The sequence below is a fragment of the Dermacentor variabilis genome, chromosome 8 (assembly GCF_050947875.1).
Source record: "Dermacentor variabilis isolate Ectoservices chromosome 8, ASM5094787v1, whole genome shotgun sequence".
NCBI classification, from domain to species: Eukaryota; Metazoa; Arthropoda; class Arachnida; order Ixodida; family Ixodidae; genus Dermacentor; species Dermacentor variabilis.
The window spans coordinates 13,037,769-13,058,028 of record NC_134575.1 but is presented as its reverse complement, the minus strand read 5'-3'; the positions used below and the strand labels follow the sequence as shown (position 1 = coordinate 13,058,028).

Here is a 20,260-nt window from a genome sequence, read left to right as displayed (position 1 = left end):
ATGACGTAATTTCTGCGCGCGTGTCCTAAAACAAATAATTATAAGGTCAATTAGCGGAAGTTTATTAGTCGCTGCAGCGCACTAGAGGAAGTCGTGTGTGCTTAGCGGAAGTCCTAGGACAAGCACCTGCTTTGAGAGATCCGTCCTTTAAATTTGCTACGAAATAAACAGTCTTTCCAGCTAATACTTCTCCCAAAGCCTCCCTCCAGCAGTCTAGCACGAGCGTATATTTTAGCATACTACAGTGACAGATGTCTTGAAACTGATACTAGTTTCCGAATTTCTGCTCAGGAGATAAGACTTCGTTGTCACGCGGCTTCGTTTCTGCAATTGCGACAAGTGCTCTGAAGGGAATTATAAGGAATGTTAATTATTGAATATTTAATTGAGTAACATGCACGCTGCCACTTGCTGGGCAAGTAATCTCTGCTCCTTCCAGAACTGTACCTGGGAAGGCTCTTTGGGGCTATTCTTAGGGAACATTTCGTTTTAAATTTTATTCAAACTTCTTTTTAAATAAGATGCGGTATATATAACTGAATTTGCGATTATAGACCTACCTCTTCTTCAACACTAGATGCATGGATGAGGTTTATCGCACGTACCACCGCGACGAAAGTTTTGAGACAGTGACATCAGCGACAACGCGAAATTTGATTCTTGCGCAGTCTTGCAGCCTCCAATAGACCCTTCTTGTAATCCTAAAGCTAGCTTTCCTGCGAGGCAGATTGCAGAGAGCGCGAGCAAGCACAGTTTGCTTGTATTGTGACACGGAGATAGTGATGTGATTCTCGTGATAAGAACACGCGAAAGAAACAAGCGCCAGCATGTGAAGGTATAACAATTCCTCTTCATTCGCACAATGATCGGTACCGCCATTAATTGGATAAATGTGCAGTGCGGGGAAGCGCACTTGGGGATTGTGAATAGTTAGCACTGATTCGGTCCAACAACGCGCATTCGCGTGTGTTGACCACTCAAATTCAAATAGCATGCGTGAGAAAGACGATATTCTTTTTTACACTATACAGCAGGTGGGATCTACAAGCTTTTGATTGCAATTTTATATGTTGGAAACCAGATTATATAAAGTTCACAGGGTGACACCGAGCACAGAATGTGCGTAAAATAGAGAAACCCAAGGATTTGTGCAACTAAAAAAAATTTGTTGAATTAGTTTGTGTACGAAATGATTCCAGAACAAAGGTGTGCGACATTGTAGTGTGGTTAATTGTACTAATGGCGGATTCGTTGTTATTGGAGGTCAGAACGCTGAGATAAAACATAGTTACATAAAAAAAGGACACAAGTGCTCATTTCCCCCAAAATACTCGGCGACTTGCACGATCCCAACATGTTATCAGAGTATGAAATCATTATGAGGTTGCGCTGAACTGTATCACTTTACCGGCCAGCGTTGTATCCCTATGACTGCTGGTCAGCATGTTAGCGACAACTTTAGGTGATTCGTCATTATGATGTTGCACTGAATTACGTCACCTTACCGGCCAGCATCGTATTCCGGTGACTGCTGTTTGGTTAGCTACAGCTTTGGCTGAGTCATCGTCGAGGTAGAGAGAAAGGGATAGACATTCTCTAACGGTTGCTGGAGGTGCGTGCCCGGCAATGCATACGGCTAGGATTACCCTCCCAATGACAAGGGCGATTCATTGAGCGACGCCCTCGCATACAGCTTTATTACACACGTGCACAACATAAACAAGCGCAGACTGTGACAAGCAAGTAGGGCGGGTCGAGGCCACTGTCCCAGAGACATCCCTGCCTTCCTTCTCTCTCTCTCTCTTTCTGTGTGTGTCCTAGAAGAAAACCAAGAGCGCTTTCGGTGCGCGCGGAATCACCACCATCGATCACCATCAACGGCGCAATACGGCGGGTCCGTATTCACAAAACATACACGATGGCGACGCGCGACTGGTCATTGCCGTAGTCCGGTTAACACGCCAATGGCGATATTGAGTGCAGGCACGCGAACGCCGGCCAACGAGAGGACGTCCTCACTTTCGGGGATACGGCCCCAGACGTGCTATTTTTCTTGCGATTCGATATCAGTTCTAATTCTTCATTAAATTTCTTTTGTTCGGATAACGATTATACGGACGCTCGAGAAGCATTCGCGCCGCCGTCGCCGTTGACGTCGCCGTGATGTCCCGCTATCAACGGCTCATCCGCCACTCGAGCGCGGATGATCAATCATTCTCCGGAGGCGCATAATGCGATAGCGCGTGTGGCTGGAAAACAAAGAGAAGCGAGGGGGGGGGGCGCACCCTCAACGCTCCGCTCAACCGGACCAGATGGTGGAACCAGGGGGGGGGGGGGGGAGGACGTATTCTCGGACGATCACTTTCGGCGATACTATCTGCTCGGTCATCAGGCGCGTGCTGGTTGAGCACTACGTCACGGGAAGGCGGTAGTATCGTTGAAAGCGACCGTCCGAGAACACGTCCTCAGGACAGAGTTGTGCCTTTCTTTTTTTTGGGCGCTGGCATGAGCACTGTGCGCAGGTGCATTATAACCCCACTCGCGTTTCTGCCATTGACGGCCTCGATTGCCAGGCTGGCTGTCTAGCTACGACGCACCGCCACCACCCCCAGCTGGGCTGCTCTGTGAATGCGCTGGTCTGAACAAAACGGACAGTAAACGCCAGGCTAACGTTAACTAACATCTCATTCTGTGTTCTTTTAAATCTCGCATGCCTTGCTTTGTCGTGCTTGCATGTACTTTGAAGAAAAAGAAGTTAGCAGTCACTTTAGCATACGCTAAAGAGGATGAAGGCGAGAACGTGCGCGCACAAGGCATTCGTTACATTATTTGACATTTTCTTGCGAATGCGTCGTTACTTCCTATTATTTGTTTTCTCCCACCAAAGGTCGTGAATTCGAGCGCCTTAATTAACTTTATCTTAATTAATTGGGCCTTAATTCACTTCGCCTTAATTAACGCCGAAGGTAGCGGGCTCGACTGTCGACCTTCGCGACGTCAACTGAAATACAACTTGGAGATATGGCCAGTTCGCCGATATCTGCTAGTGGGTTCGACTCGCACAAAATATAGAGGGTTCGACTACCTATGAATTTTGATGCCTTAACGTCGGACATCGGATTTTTAGAGCCATGAACCATTTGCGAGCGTTCATCCTACCGTGCGCTAGTTAAAACAGCACTCCTGAGATACTCTGCACACGGTATACTTACAAGTGGTAGCTATGCAGAGAGCAGCAACGGTTTGAAGAATTAGATGTCAGATATGCAGACCTCGTGTACTTCGGCGGACAGAAAATTGATGGTCCATTATATGGCTCTACAGAATGTGTGTCACGGGAAGAAAAAACGTAGCCCGTGCCACATAGAATCACGAAGAGTGGAAAAGGTAAGGGAACCAGAATTATGCACGTGTAGGTGCTTATAACGAAACCATTGATGGTTTTTACAGCGAAGCTTTGTTTGCGAACCCCTCGGGACATTCCTGACGGCATAGTTTTTTTCCTCTAGCGTATGCAATAGCTAATGTGGCTGCTGTTGATGATGATGGTGACGAAGATTAGTGTAAGAAAGACGCGCAACAATATTATACCGATATTCGTATGGTACATTTGTTTATACTTCCCTGCGATTCCATATCGGTTTTCTTTTTTTAATGCGAAAGCATTATATGCCCCATTACGCCGCAATCCGTGGGCGTCGGCGTGACCGAAAGATAGGACCAGAAATGGCCGACGACGCAAAGAGTAAAAGCACGTCAAAAATGCTCGGACTGACGTCAAACTTCTCAGGAATGGAGTAACAAAGTTCATTAATGGTCTCGATAAGGAAAGTTGATCAATTTCGTTCTTGGGGGGGGGGGGCAGGGATCGAACCCGGGACTTCGCGGTGCGCGACGAGCACGCTTCCCCGAAGCCACGGCGGCTCCGCGGTTCTGGCTGACTAAAGGTTTGCCTATAGGGCGTGCGTCTTTGGGCACGTGACAGCGCAGCCAATGGGGAGTACGTGGCGCCACGTCATGATCGAGTGTATAACATAAGCGCGTTCGTGCCGTTCTGAGGTCTGCAAACGGTATAATGCTTTCGCATTCCCACACGTAAGCAGTCTTGAACGTCTGCGGAATTTTTTGTTGTTGTTGGTAATTTCGACATTTGCTTGGGCTCTTGTGGAACATTTCGCGGTGTGGCCAATCCGCACAGCAGATATCGGCCATAGAAGGGCAGGAGAAATCCATGGTTGTACGACCTCTCGTCTGGTTGGATAGTTATTTCATATCAAAAATTATAAAGAGAGAAAGAAAGAGAAGGATGCCGAGGAAAAAGGGTATTCGCCATAAGTATGGAAGTTTCGACTTTCGCGGGAAAGCGTTGAGTACAAACCGAAGCGTGTGATTCGCAACGGAGTTTCGGTCGCAGTGTCGGTCTCTTTCTTTTGACTCAAGGGCTTGCAGAGAAGCAACGACGACGACAGTGATTGGCAGCACGAGGAGACAAATGATGACACTGGGTCTTATCTTTTTTTATCACGAAGATTTTTTTCTGCAGCATAAAGTGGCGGCTATTACGCAGAAACACTGTTATCGCAAGATGCCGCAGGTCTAGGGGGACACTTCTCGCAAGCGCGTTTAGCTGTGATCGTGGTGTACGGTGGCTGTTTCGTGGTGGGGCCTGCAGTGGGGGGGGGGGGGGGGGTCCCGTGGCTCCGGTCTCGAATAAGCGTTGGGCGGAATGGTCCAGGGCGCAGTGGCAGCCCTCCGTGCAAGGGTCCCTTGGCAGGCTGGAACACTGTTCGTTGGGACACTGCGAAAACAGAGTATACACCATGCAGAAAGCGGTCACATAAGGTTAAGCGCTTTATGGCACATGCGTGTGTTCACCTTCAATCGCTTCAGAGCGCTTCGACCTGGGAGCGCGACCGAGATCTGGCGGAGACGTGGCTGCTGGCAACTTCCGTTGTTGGCGCGGTGTCTGCCGCAATGATTTAGCCTGGTATTAAGGTCGGCATGCGAAGCTCTCGAGCGTGCTTTGCTCTGGTGCCGAGTCATACGGCCGAGCAACCAACAGACTGACGTTTTGATTTTTGTTTGTACGTAACACGAGAAAGAAAAGGAAAGTAGGGCAAATTACGTAAGAAAACCCTCCGTTAGCTTTCGGAGTACACTGGCCTCGGTTTTATACATTTCAGGCTGTCTGAATAAAAACTTCGGAATCTCTTAAATGTGCGCATCTGGGCGGTACCACGTATTCCCGGCGTGCAAGAGTGACTGCAGGTGATCTGTGATGTCATCTATTTGCACTACCGGCCAAAGAAGTAAACAGACCACGACTTAGGTGGCTGTAGTGGCTGCGGCACCGCGGCGCTGCTATATCTCACTATGCGCACTCACGCTGAGAGTGCGTTCAGTGACGCCAAACTTCGCTTTCACTATCGCGCGGGACCTTGTCACGCTTGATAAATTTCTAGCACACCGTTCGGTTGCTGTGCTGGTGACGGTCGCGACGAAGGAGACCGTGCATCGTCGGTAGTCGAGCACATCGCGCAGTAACGGACGGCCACCGGGCATAAAATTAACCGCGGCGCTGTGAAGGAACGAATATTTCTCTTTTGCTTATATTCACCTTATCGTCTATATTAGTGCCTGTCGGCTGCGTCCACCACTGCTCAATTGTAGGCAGCATCACGCAAGGTGTCGCAACGGCGGCTACGGTGACGCGCGCTCTTTCCCGCCAGCGCGATGGAGGCGGCGAGCTTTGCTGCGGGCGCGGCTTCTCTGTCGAGATTACTGTTCCGGCATTGTCTCCGGCAGTAGGTTTAATATTTATATCAGCGAGCCCCCGGAAACTGCTTTAATTGGCTACTACAATGCGTAGTCTGTTGCGAAACTTTCTTTACAAAGGTACCTTCAAGAAGAGATGATTGTGAAGACGAATCGGAAAAACAAGTCAGTTGTGAAAGTGCATTCGCGAAAGCGGATAGACATGGCATTGCATGGCTTGTAGGGGTCCTCAGTGCGATGAAAAGTTGCCGTCGACCGCGGCGACTTGGCCTACTCGCCTTGGCGAACGAGTCATCATATAGTGCCGCCACTACCTCCGGACGTCCGCGCAGCGCTTCCCACTCTTCCTTCACGGCATGACACAGCTGATCCACTGTACCACCGCACGGGCGCCAGTAGGACAACCGAGTTCAATGTTTCCTTTGTATCTCTGGAACGGTGTGGACAATACGCGCTTTGCGGTGCGCGCCGCTATATCCTGATATGGTTATGTCCGGCGATTGGACGCTGGCAGACTAGGAAATGTTTAGAAACGAGAATGGTCGCCTTGGCTTCATTCGCAAGAATCCCAGCTCGGGTGCCGATCGAGGAGCGAAGGCGCATCGCGCGGCTTTTTATCGAAGGTGTCCCGCAGCGCGAAATCTGCCGCCGCGCCAGGAGGAGCAGAACATCAATGAACCGAGTTATTAGAACCTTTAGGCATCTATCGGGAGGCATGCGGTAGAATTGCTGACGCTCAGCGCAATGGGTGGCCAAGGCTTGCAACGTTGGAAGAGGTCGAACGGATAGTTGCGGCCGCTGTTGTTGATCGCTTTCTGAACACCAGGGCTATCCGCGACACACTGGACCTTGGTTAGTGCTTCGACACTATCGGTAGCACATTGTGAGAGGCAGGTCTCATGAACTGCGTTGCCGCTCAGAAGCCGCACCTGACAACGAAGCAGAGCAAAGAGCGACTGAACTTCGCCCGAGCGTTCGAGCAGTGGACTGCAGAGTAGTGGCGGGAGGTCGTCTTCACGGATGAGTCAGCGTTCTGCACACCCTGGGAACCAATAGCAGCATGTCTGGCGCCCATTGCACAGCAGGTATGACCTGCCATCTTTGCAGCTAGGTGAAGTTAGGGGTAAATTTCCTATAACTAGTCAGTGCTAAAAAAATAGGGATTGTTTGCAACGCCTCGCAGTCTTAAGGATGCAGTGCATCCTCATTCCTCCCCTTACTGCATGTTTTGACATAGGTACAGTATTGAATACGAAGTGTTTCTTTTGCGCCCATCGCATATCGGCGAGTTGAGTGTTGGATTTGGTCTACTTTCAACCTTAGGCTTTATTTTATTTCGGCAGCAGAGTGAGGTGGCTGGGCGTTAAGTTTTGGACCCGACATACGCTAACGACTTCTCGCTCATATGTCCCTCCCCGGCCGCATCCACAGCGGGCTCAGCAGCGACCGCTGCTCGGTCAGTGTTTTGGGCGCCATCAGTCGAGACGGCCTTAGCCCACTTGTGTGGATCAAGGGCTCGTTCGCCGGGGCGAGGTGCTGCGAAGTCCTTGTCGAGAACTTCATTCCATATGTTCTGAACGGGCCTTTCCAGGATGGCTGCTACATGTTCCAGCACGACCGCAGGCCCGTGCACGAAGCAAGCGCTGTGAGCACCCTTGTGGAGTACTGCGCCGTGCGCCAGCCGCCTGGTCACCTAACGGGGCTTATCTTAACTCCATCGAGAAAATTTGGGGGATATTCAAGCAGACGCTTGCCTCACGGCGCCTGTGCTGTGGTACAGCGGATGAGCTCTGGCATGCCGTTAACGAAGAGGGGAAAGCGCTGCGCGGACGTCCGTAGCAAGTGGCGGCTCTCTATGATAACTCGATGCCAAAGCCAAGTGATCGCGGTCGATGACAACTTTTCATCGGACTGAGGATCCTTTCAAGCCTTCGAATGGCATTTGTATCTGCTTCCGCGAGTAATGGCTAATTAGGTTTCTTTTTTTCCGACTCGCCTTCCCAATCATCTCTTCCTGACGGTGCTTTTGTAAAGTTTCCTAACGGACTACGTATTGCAGTAGGTCATTAAAGCAGTTTTCAGAGGCGTCGCTGATATAGATATTAGACCCACTGCGGGAGACAATGCTGGAAAAATAATCTCGACAGAGACGCCACGCCCGCAGCAAAACTCGGCTCCTCTAACTTATCGCGCCGACGTGGAAGAGCGCGCGTCACCGTAGCCGCCATAGCGACTATACTTGCGTGACGTTGCCTAAAATCGAGCAGCGGTGGACGCAGGCGACATGCACTAATGTGAAAGATAAGGTGAATGTAAGCAAAAAAAAAAAAATCAGAACGGCTCTTCGTTCTTTCTCAGAGCTGCGGTTTGATGCCCTGCTGCCGTCCGCTGCTGCGCAACAGCGCGTTGTGCTGGACTACCGGCGATGCACGGTCTCCTTCGTCACGACTGTCAGCAGCAGAGCAACCGAACGGTGCGCTAGGAATTTATCAAGCGTGAGAGCACAATGGTGTGTGCCATCATTAAAGACCATACCAAACTATGGAGGTTAGAACTTATCAAGATAGTGAGGTATCGGCAGCTACAGCTCTCCTTCATATGCACTAAGAGGTGAAAAGGCCATCGAAAAAATCACTTTTTCCTAGGCTGACGTAGCGGAGTCTGATGGGATCATTAATGTGACGAATGGGCGCCAACCTGATAATTTCTCGTGGGGTATTTATGACGACGCTATTGTGCTTCTTGCCCCGATGACCCTTTTATCATTGTCTTTGTCATTTAGTAAGTAATTTTACAACCACGTGTATAACATTTTCCGCATTACCGTATTATCGGATACGCAGTGTTTTAGCGCAACACGCTTGATCTAAACCTTGGTTTTGACGTGTGAATATTTTCTAAGTGGTTTAACGTGAGTAATGCTTGACAGAGGCCAGTCTCGTAAGCAAATAGAAAATCTATTCTCTTTTTTTCTTTCCTGCCTTAAAGATGTCTACCTTTCCTGCCATGAAAACGCGACACACTTTTTTTTCTCCGCGTTTGTAGTTTGTCTAAAGGCACTTGCGTGCTGAGTTCTTTGTGTCTACATTTACTCGTACCTTATGGCAGTAGTCGCAGCACTCGCATTGGTCCTTGTAGCTTTCGCAGTTGCAGTTAGCGACTTCGCACGCTTCTGGGTCACACGTCACAGCGGCACAGTTGGGAGGTGACGTTCCGGACCCACTGTAAAACAAAAAATGGCGCGAACGTTGCAAAAAAAAAAAATCCTCAGTGTATGTTTATAGCTAAGCAACAGAGGGGACATGTTTCTCTGTCTGCTCCACATTAGTACTTGGGACCTTTCAAACTAAAGTGCACTTGACCAACGTGAAAAAGAATAATAACTGTGAGACAGCGTTCGCGTCTTTGAAATCCGATGGAATGCTGTTCCGCCGCGGCTTCAGCATGCAGCCCAACGAAAAGTGAGAGCGATGTTTTAGGCAGACAGCTACAGTAGCTGAAACTGTCGCCGGACAAGCGACTATTTAAGACGTCCATATTTATTTCTAATGGATGGATAGACTGATGGATAAATGGATGGATAAATGGATGGATAGATGGATGGATAGATGGATGGACGGGTGGATGAACGGGTGGATGAACGGGTGGATGGACGGGTGGATGGACGGGTGGATGGACGGGTGGATGGATGGATGGATGGATGGATGAATAGATGGATAGAAACTTTCATTGGTTCAAAGATTTGCGGGAATTGGTCGGAGCCCCTTTAGCACAGGGCCTCACTGGCCTTGTCCGTCCGCTTGACCTGTTTCATAAGGGTATCTTGTCCCGCCAGGTCTGAGCTGGTTGAGGAGCTCATTTTCGCGGCAGCGGCTGCTGTGTGGTCAAGTCCACTTGACCTTTATTGACTTGCATTTGCATGAATTTACCTTATCGCAAGTGCCGTCACACCGAGTCGCCTCAAGGCTATCATTGAGCATTCTGGATCGATTATCACAGTTAACATTACAGCTGTGCTGCGCGTCTCACCTGAAAAGTGCGATGACGATGAAAAGCACCGAAACCAGGACCGTCTTCATCTTGGCACTGCAAGGAAAACAGACGACATCCAATGACTTATTTTTGATCTTTATAAAGCATTTCGTGATGTTACGTTTGTTTCGGTGCGTTCAGAAAGAAATATCAGTGGCAACCTAGGCTAATAAATAAACTTTATGAAAATATGTTTGAATAGATTACAACAACGTGTGAACACATAATATATGCTGCGGCTGCATAGTGATTGTGTTACGCAATAGAAAAAGGCAAGGGTGAAAATAGAAAACTGTCAATTCTAGCTCGCATGGTGTATTTCTGGACAGAAATATAGCCAGACATATACCGGTCATTTGTATTTTACTCGCCCTGAATAGTGAGAAGCACAGCATTTGTAGAAGAGCGTAACCACTTTATTAAAAAAAAAATTCTTCATATTATAGCGATTTCGAGATGAATTGTTCAGCTGTGTACACTTTTCGCCAGTATAGGTTGCATCTAGGCGGAGAGGCGCTGTGGGGGGAGGGGCTTTTCTATGCTCTGAATTTAAGGTTGCGGCAGAAATTCGCGCTTTATGAGCGCGCATGCTGAAGGAATCCTCAAAGAAGCGTCCTGCTTGCTGAAGTCGAAATATATCGAACTGCTATGTCACCACATTCTATCCAGTGCCCTACGGCCCGTACGAGCACGACTAAAGAAACCACGTAGATATGAAAAAGTGATATGTCGCGTGCTTTCTTTCCTGCCTTATATCTCAGTGTTTTTCTGCTGGTAATCCTTTTTCCACTGAAACAATCTAACGCGCGTCGAGAATCTGTTTGCGAGGAGCATACCCGGACATGTGACGCTGAAATATTTCTTAAGAACTGTCGCTTGGCCATCTTGCTCTCAATACATGATAAATTACAAACTGCAATCTGTTATGACAGTAACCAGCCGGTTGTGGTAGGAATTTGGTGGTACTATCTTCTGAAATAAAGTGTGAGGCCCTCTCTACCTCCATTGGCTTTTGAGGGCGATTATGCATAAAGGAACCTCGACCACGCGGCAAGCCGGGAAGAAGACTTAAAACCAGCGAGGGATTGCAACAGTGAAATCGGTTGTTAAGGATATTACCGGACGAGCATGCAGAAGCTAGCAGCTCGCAGTTGACGACATATACTGGATGCTGTTAATCCAGCACTTGCAAATCACCAGTAGCAGCAGGAATGGCTTCTTCACCGCCACCTTTACAAAAAAAAAAAAAAAAATTCCATAGAGACTTCTATTTTTCAATGGAATATCCGTGGCATGAAGTCCCGAATTGCAGAGACACTGCACAGCAGGTCACCGTCAGGACAAGAAACATGTCACAACAGACGCCTGCGCTAAAGGCAGCCAGAGCGCTAGTTTGCTTCCTGCCGTCGACGGGCCTGGGAGACAGACTGCAATATTGACGTGTGCCGCTTCAATTTGGTTCACCGAATCCTGTTCATACATTCTTCTCTCTCGCTTCCTATCTTTTTACATTCCCTTTTTCTCCGTGCAGGGTAGCAAACCATACTTTATCTGGTTAATCTCCTTGCCTTTCCCATGTTTTTCTTTTTGTATAGGTGAGATAGCCACTTTATTTCTTACGTTGGTGTGAAAATATGACACCCACGAGCGAGCAATATCAAGGCGCGTCCGTGTTTCGGCGCGTTAAGCAGAAGCTATAACGGCAAGTCCGAAAAATGTCTTGTTTGTCGCATACGCGCAGCTGAAAAATGTGCTCTTTCTAACTTGAAATTGAAAATAAATTCAAATGCTGTCTTCTAGAGCTGCGTTATATATGAGCTAAAGGAAAGGCAAGGAGGTCGAGTTGTCTTACGATAGTGACAACGAAAGAAAGCTTCTCTGGGGGCCACGACTAGGTTGGAAACGCGCCCGCAAGACTGATGACTGACAAAATAGGCACATTTAACGTCCAGCATGCAGTGTCCGTGTATAGGTTGCCAGATGCCACGTCTCGGGTAGGTTTCTCGCATGTAAGAAGAAACTACGGCAGTTCTCACCGATAACCAGTTGGACAACTGCTGGTAAACAGCACTCTACTTACTATGTAGCTTAGCTCGAGATTGCAGAGCTGTAACTTGATTTTACAAAGTCGACAGAGGTCAGCTATAAGGCTGCTATTTGGGCCTGTTGATGTGCCGTTGCTACAGATTACGTATATCACGTTGCGGACAAGGACAGAAGAAAGTGCGTGTTATCGCTTGTCTCTTCCTCGTCTCCTCGTCCGTGACCTGCTACGTAATGTGTGCCATTGAATAGGGGTGGATCTTGCATTTGTATTGGCGGTGCCCAACTGAAGAAAACACGCACGCAAGGACATAAATGGAATAGACGAGATCCAGAGCTCGCGTCTTCTATTTCGTTCTCTTTCTTTGCGTGCTTCATTCAGTTTAGCGCTGCCGATACGAATACAGGCTCAAACAACCAACAAGCCAGCCTATCCATTTCATCAATGGTCGACCGATAGATGTTCCTAAAATTAAAGAACACCAGGCGTAGTGTTTGGGGAGATAAGAGAAAAATTCATTTGGAGAGAGGCCGGCCTGCAGTTAAAGGAATTTGGCGTTCTTTTCTGCTGTAGTAAGAGGCAAGTGGCAGAGGAGGAGAGGGGCACGTGAGGGGTGACGACGGGTACAGCTAGTGTGTGAGTACGCTGCCGCGTGTTCGCTGCTATACTTTGTTTGCCCGTCATCAGTATTATCATGCTTTAACATCAGGCTTGAACATCGGGGTTCTTTTTCGGTGGCACGACGGGCACGCTTTATTGAGATCCATCGATTCGTGGGGTTTAACGTCCTGGAACAACACTTGCTCTATGAGAGACGTAGCATGAGGAGTGAAAACTTTATTCATAGTGTCCGGTGATTTGAGCGGGTTGGGGCCATGAGCACCCAAGCCTAGGTGACCGCCTCGAGTCCATGGACACTGGCGGCTTCCTCAGCGTGCTGGACGGCCCACAGCAGATCGGCGAGGTCGTGGCTGAGCAGGGGCCGCCTCCCAACGCAGCCTTCGGTTCGAGACTGTCATGCCATGCCAGCGGGGACCCCTGCCGCTAGCTACCGGTGCATTCCCACAGCATGTGCTGCAGCATCGCTCTGGCTCCGCACACTTTGCACTCGTCAAAAGAAGGGTGGGGATAGCAGAGGCGAAGGGTCGCCGGGTTCGGATACGTGTGCGTCTGCAATTACCTCCAGGCAACCGTCTCTTTCTTGTTTGGTTTGGCGGGTGGTGGTAGGTGTTTGCATCTATTCAATCTGTAGTGTTGCGTGATTTCTCTGAAAGTGAAGTAACATGCGGGCTTCTCTACGAGCGTGCTTTTGGACTTCTCAATCGAAATGCGGCCGCCGATGTCGGGAATCGACCACACGACCTCGAGCTCAGCTGCGGAACGCCACAGCCAGGCGTGCACTACGAATACTGTATAATTATCGCACAAACGCGAGCTCCATCGACTGCTCTCTAGCGTATGCGACGAGGCACGTGTACAAGTAGGGCGCATGCTCGAGCAGCGTCGCTCGATCGCGATAACAGCGCCAAAATTTTATCGCCGCTTTCTTGCCGTTTGCGGCCTGCTTGACCTTCCTGGCACAAAGTTCGCCCAATGAACAGTTTGGTTCTTTCTGCCCGCTCGTTATAACCGCGGTGTTCCTGCGTGGGCACTGTAATGTTCCCGCATAGGGCCACGGGAGGCATATACAAGGATATTACAGGCACTGCCACCTCAACGTGACATCTGGTGGAGGTTCTGGGTGTGCAAAGGATGCCAACTGGGAGCCATCGACTTGAATATGTGTGATCTTGTTTGCATTGTGTTCGGTTGAAATGTGCAGCGCAACGTCTCATCCGTGATCAAGAAGAAACTAGAACATACGCAACCGTTTACCCGGGAGCCCTTATATACCATTCCTGAAAAAAAAAAAAGGAATGTCTAGCAGCCACGAATCGAAGTTATCTTTTGGACACAGTATCTATTAATATATTTTTGAAGCAGTTGGTCTTCTTTAAAAGGACACTGAAGAGGAGGTTAACTTGAGCTTTCAAAGTAAACTACACTTCTTCAAATAGCAAAATAAAACCTCTCCTATCGTGAGAAAAATAAATCTTGTTAAGTCAGAAAAGACGCGAAAACGAAAGGCTGGTGGCGAAGCCACTTCGGTGTTCTCGCACCAACTCGCCGTGACGTCATGTATTTGGACGACAGCTGCTCCGGCCTAGGAAACTGCTTATTCGGGAAAGATGGAATACACTGTGTTATATAGCAATGAAGCACTGACCATTGCAAGCTTCGAGAACTTTTCCTACGCAAGAACGGTATAGCTACTTCGACATTCATGACGACACTGTGGCGTACACCGGTGCCGGGATTCCGGCGAAAAATTAAAAGAACAAATCTAATAGAATTTTGACCAACATATATTTCTCTCCTGGTAATCAACACATTATCGCTAAACTAACGAATCTAAAGTTTCGAAACAATATTTTATCAGTCAAAATTGTTTTGGTGCCTCTCTGAGGTGGGGGGGTAGCCTTAACACAACCGTGGTTGCAGAATAATGTCGAAGACACAGCGGGGCGCGTACAACCCTGTTGGCCATCTGCAACATCACAGAAACTAAGTTTGCGTTTACAGAGTCAATCTGATGCAACTCAAGCGCGCCACAGCCGCCTATCTGTTGGACTGGGCAGGCTATCCTCGGTTAGCCCTGCAGTGTCCCGTGCCGCCATTATCAAAGCTTCGCTCGGCATCGTCGAGAACGCAGCGGTAGCCTTCCGAGCAGGTGTCCTGGAACAGGGCGGTGCATTCTTCGTTGGGGCACTGTTGGACAAAAAAAAAAAGGGGGGGGGGTCGCAGCAAGTCAGGCCGCTAGGACAGGACAAACCTTCATTGGGGCAAAAGCTGCACGTGATCGAAGAGCCACGTACCCACGATAAGCACTACCAATAAGAGCATTGCATGTATCGAATGTGTAGATGTGGCATGACTGTAATTAATTCCACAACGCCCAATGTATAATTTTTAATAAGCTGAATTCGGCACTTCGAAATGATAGTTGCTGTACTACTCAATTTATATCTTAAATAACATTGCATTATATTTTATGGGATGGGAAGGAGGGAAACTACTTTACGTGGCCAGAAATAAGAATGAACAAGTTGATTTATTGGTCTTTGGTGTAGAATGGTGTTCGCGCTTTGCGAGGTTGCAATCATCGGTGGTGAACGCAGAGAGAAAAGATTGAGAGAGAGAAAACAGTGAGAGGGTAAGTTTTTTAGGCGTCCGCACACACATCACACACACACAGAAATGGGTTAAAAAGAGTGTCCCTTAAATACAACAGCGAAGAAGGAGCTTGGGATCACGTTAAAATCATTTACCTGAAATAGCACTGGCTGCACAATTCCATCTAAGCACGCAGACTGCGTACACAGTAAGTCCTTTAGCCTAAGAAAATGCATCTGTCCTACCGGCATTTTGCCGTCACTAGCCTTGAGAAAGGGAAAAGTCAGATGAAGAAAAGGCACGGAGGGTAACGAGAGAGTAGTTCGGTTTTCTACCCTGCACTTTGGCAAGGGCATACAAAGAGAAAGGAAAGGATATCGAGACGACAACCGTCAATCAATCAATCAATCAATCAATCAATCAATCAATCAATCGATCGATCGATCGATCGATCGATCAACCAATCAATCAATCAATCAAAGTTCAGTTTTTTACAGAGAAACTGGATTTGGAGAGGAAGAAAGCAAGTTTTGAAGGCCGCTTCACCACTGATCACGCCCTAATGGACACGTACTGATCTCGTAGGTGCTTGGGTCACTGAGGGCGTGGCTGAGGTGAAGCCACGCCATGATATGTTCAAGCGGTGGCGTTCATGTTGTGTATATGTCAATGTTTGTTCCGAAGTGTTCCAGGGCCCACTGTGTGGTGTCGGCTTGGCTGGCGTCGCATGCGCAGCTTTATGGGCACTTTCGTCCGGTGATGTACATGGTGTATTGCTGTCATGGCTGCCGTTACATTTTATGAACGTGCCTGTATCTGTGCTACTCGCCATGTTGTCAATTACATATCGCATTTATACCTATGCTGAGCTGTTTGATCGTGACCGTAATATGTAAATGTATGTAGATACATTTAGATACAGGGAAATAGATATATGCCTGGAATATCTGATGTGCTTAGTATACTAAACGAGGCTAACACTTCACTGCACTTATTGTTTTATTTTCTGCGAACTGCTGTTAGCGGCCTCCTGGCCTCGTCGAGCTGTGTTCTTACAGCTTTCTTGACATGGTGGCCTTCAACGCTGTACTTTGGGCATGTTGTAACTAAATATTTGCGTATCAGTCTGCAATCTTTATGTACTTGCAGTAAAACACGTTGTGGGGCTCGTTGGTGCATAGCTTTCAAAAGATGGAGCGCCAACAATGACAGCACACTAAGAAGGAACAAAGCGCCTTGTCCTGCCTGTGTTCCTTCTTATTGTGCTGCCACTGTTGGCGCTTCATCTTTTGAAAACCTTATGGACTTACCGTGCGGCAGTAGTCGCAGCAACCACAGTAGCCCTTGTAGCTTCCGCAGCGACAATCCAACACCTCGCACGTCGACGGGTCACACGTTATGCCGGCACACTGTGGCGGCGACGTCGCAGACACGCTGCAAGAAGGAACGTCACATGGGCGCCACGGTTCTGTGTGAAAAAGCTTTCGTTTGCTGCGGCCCCTCCCAGTTCTTTTTTCTTTAGGATCTTTGAGTACAGAGCTCTTTTGCGTAAAGGTACGGGCATGTTACGGATTTAAAATATTCAACATTATTAGCAAGATGGGAGTAAGGACTTGAATAATGTTTAATTCCCTTTCTCCCAACCCCTTTTTTTCCGTGTGTATGTTTGAATCAATGTCAAACCGAGTTTGAACAAATCGTGAAGGGAAACACGGATAATACGTTAAAGGGAAAATAGCTTGATCCGTCAAAATAAAGCGGGGAAGGAGAGAATAACTTTGCGTTTCGTACAGTCTTGAGCTAAAGTCTAGAGACCACAGATGCCGGGAAAAAAATTTTTTTATGCACTACCTACTGAAATCAAAGGGTGAAGCCTGCGCGTGTCTTCTCGACCAATGAAATGCGTTGAAGCTACTCCGCGTTCCACCGCACTACGCTAGAAGAAGTAGAAAAAAATTGGAGGATGCTTAAGTTTCGCCTTTAAGGCGAAGCTTAAAGGCGGAGCATTAAAAGCAGAGGCAGATTTAACATCTCTAGCTTGTAGACGTCGTATTACTAGTATGTGCTTGTTTCATAAACTTTATTACAGCTCACTTCGTCATCCGCCCTACATCAATCCGCCGGCAAGTATTTCCCCCCGCATTGGTCATCCCCTTCAAGTTTCACGGCCTCGTACGCGCACTGCTACATTCGCATCTTCATTCTTTTCGCGCTCAGCCCCGGACTGGAACGGCCTTCCACACGACATCGCCACAATCACCTGTACATCTAAATTTCTGAATTGTATAGCTACTGTATTTAACAGCGAATAATTTATGTTCATTACGTGTTTTCATTGTTTATTATATGATTTATACATGTAACCTACCCTTTATGTAATACCCCCAACCACGGGGGCCTTTAAGGTAATAAAGTGAAGAGTGAAACGCGATAATCAAATCAAATCAAACATGTTTATTTTGCAGGAAGAATACGAAATTTCCCTGCGGGAGGCAGATACTAAAGGCGAGAAAGCCTGACGAGGTCTTGGCCCCCTGAAATTCAATAATCCCCGAGTGCTTCTCACGCTTCCCTGCAACTGCAGCTTATGTACCGGAAAACCCTGGAGGCGAACGCTGTGCGCGAAAGCGAGCTTTCTGGCTCTCTTTTTTTATGGTGCGCAAGGAACCGAGGAGGCCGCGCCGCTAAGACAGACATCAAACGTCAGCTGGGAAACGCTATCGCGTTAAAAGAGGTTTCTCAATGAGTCTCCACGTTGCAGAATTATGTTTTCTCCTATATCCAAATTACAATCCTGCGCTATCATGTCGGGAGGTTGTGCGGAAGTAGTACTTTATAGGATTTTTCTGACGCATTTCACTTTGAGAAGTTCAATTAGTGCAGTAAGTTCCTTGCGTTGCACGGAGGGCCTGCGTGTTTGGATACGCGTGGTTCGGTATGCATGGTGTGGACGCTTGACGTCGGACGCCGAAGTCGGATTTCTTGCGACATGGACTCCTTAACGCTGTTGCGTTAATCTTCTCTTTGCGGATGCCACGGCCTCCGAACTACTGCTAGCAAGGTGTGTTTGATAATGTGCAATTAAGGGCCTAATGTAATTAAAACTCGAAAGAAAGCGTACTTCGAAGGAAGTACTCTAAGTGCATCCTACACATCCTGCGCTGCTCCCGAAGAACGTGAAATCACTTAAATGGGAGACACGTGCCTAAGAGAGAGAGGAACAAAGGGCCTAACTCTTAATGTTTTGGGGATGTCACTTTCACTCGTTGAAAGAAGGGGTATTAGATTATAAGCTTTTGAGCCTTTCAGTTCAGTTGCTTCTTGCACTAGCTACCAGCCAGAAAAATGGCAACGAGAGTCGCAACAGACAGTTAATATGGCGAAACGTTAATACATGCGATGGACTTGCTTGTTCGTCATGGTGCGATATCTGGCCCCGAGGCATAGATGACCGACACAGGAGACGGATGCGGCAAAACACGGTGTTGACGGTGAATTGTCACATCGACTTGATTCAAGACTATTATTCACAGCTATGGGTTGATAAGTTCAGTTTGGTGCATGGCTGCACTGGGCGTCTCACCTGAGGACAGCGGTTGCGACGAAAAAAATGGAAATCAAGGCGATCTTCATATCAGCACTGCAGGAAAAACAGACAACACTGATCGAGCATTTTCGATGTTCTTTCCCCAGCTTTTTGGCAATACTGCTTTAAGGCGGGACCATGAACAAAAGTTTATCCGTCGCCTCGCCTGATGAAAAAACGCTGTCGTATGGCATATACAAATAAGTTAAAACAACAACAAAAACACAACGCATCACTTACATTTCTCGTGAAGATTATCGTACGTGATGTGTATGAATAAGATACACAATAGAAAACTGCTACTTTTAGCTAGCGCGATTTATTTCTATATCCAAAAGTATAACCATATCTAATCAAATCTCTGCGCTTCTACACGTGCTGCACAAGCACGCTCAACATTTATTTTCTTTTTTTTTTCGAAGCACGTGCTCGATGTCATGACGCTTGGCACGCGAACAGTTAGCTAGTGCACATTCCACCTGACGTGAACACCGTCATATAAACTGAGCCAGAGAAGCGATCATTTTGTTTTATTTTTGTCCTCTGAATTCGACGACACTCCGAGTTGAAGTCCTTAGTCACAGATACACATGATTGAACGCATGCTCAAAGAAAGTTTGTACACGGCCGGACAAAAAATACCAAAATGCAATTTCGGGGACTCTATCCAGAAACGGAACGCCCAAGCGAGTACTTAAAGAAACCGCGCAGAGGTTGCAATATGACGAAACAACGTTACTCGCATCAAGAATGTGTTCACAAGACGTAAATGTTATGTTGAAGAACTGCCGCTTAACACTTCATCCTCAGCATAGCCTAAATTATAATTGCGAGTCCGACGAATAGCAACGTAAGCACAAAGTTGAACACACGACTCGAGCGCTTCGTGCTTGTATGCTTCGACGCTCTTCGTCCGATATGATCATCCAGTACCTAGCCCACGTTTCCCTGCAGCTGTGACTATAAAAATTTGAACCACATCTCACCTCGCGTCCCTCTCGCGAAGCTGAAAAAAATCTGGTATTCCTGGCTGGATATCCAGAAAAGCTTCAAACGACACCGACTTTGTGAGCTGCCCTTATATGCGGGACGAAAAGGAAGTCAGGTCGCCGTCTCTCACTATGCAACAGCAACGAAAGAAGGCTTCTTCAGCTAAAGACAGAAACACGCCCGCACGAACAAAAAAGCAAAATGCTGATAGAAACGGCGCACGTTTCGTCCGGTGTGCATGGTCTGTGTGTGGTTTACCGGACTCTACGGCGTCTCGGGTTGCTTGCCGACTATGCAAGAAGGAACTCCGGCAGTTCTTGGCGGTATACGTGGTAAACGGTGCGCAGCGTCCTACAGCGGTAAAATGCCGCGTTACATACATAATGCGCCTACGTTCTACACGATTGGTAATGCAAGCCAACTAAACGGGGTCCCGACGACGACCACTATCGCCCTGATTGGGATGCCGTTGTCGTTGTCACGTCGTCGTCGGACCACCTACAGTCAGCCTCAGATTGAGAGGAAGCTTACGATGTTCTGTAGTCAGAAGCCTGACTACAGAACATCGTTATTCTTTTAATTGTATGTTGCACCACGTTTCCTTAATATTTTCGTTGAAG

The 20,260-nt window shown here is 47.8% G+C and overlaps 2 protein-coding genes across 2 annotated transcripts in view; one reads left to right on the top strand and one right to left on the bottom strand.

The window, feature by feature from the left end:
• Positions 1-20,260, top strand: part of LOC142589651 (lysosomal alpha-mannosidase-like) — a 157,889-nt gene that overhangs the window by 24,997 nt on the left and 112,632 nt on the right. The window lies entirely within an intron of this gene.
• Positions 14,266-19,711, bottom strand: LOC142590872 (8.6 kDa transglutaminase substrate-like). The gene is made up of 4 exons (XM_075703270.1): positions 19,637-19,711; positions 18,648-18,704; positions 16,375-16,498; positions 14,266-14,659 (listed from the first exon to the last, which is right to left on the bottom strand). Exons 2-4 carry the CDS (start codon positions 18,695-18,697, stop codon positions 14,531-14,533), a joined length of 303 nt encoding a protein of 100 aa, XP_075559385.1. The 5' UTR covers positions 18,698-18,704; positions 19,637-19,711; the 3' UTR covers positions 14,266-14,530.

Coding starts and splice junctions, on each gene's coding strand:
- LOC142590872 (XM_075703270.1), bottom strand. CDS start 18,697: ATGAAGATCGCCTTGATTTCCATTTTTTTCGTCGCAACCGCTGTCCTC. Junction 16,499..18,647: donor GTCGCAACCGCTGTCCTCAG/GTGAGACGCCCA, acceptor TCCTTCTTGCAG/CGTGTCTGCGACGTCGCCGC. Junction 14,660..16,374: donor GCTGCGACTACTGCCGCACG/GTAAGTCCATAA, acceptor TTTGTCCAACAG/TGCCCCAACGAAGAATGCAC.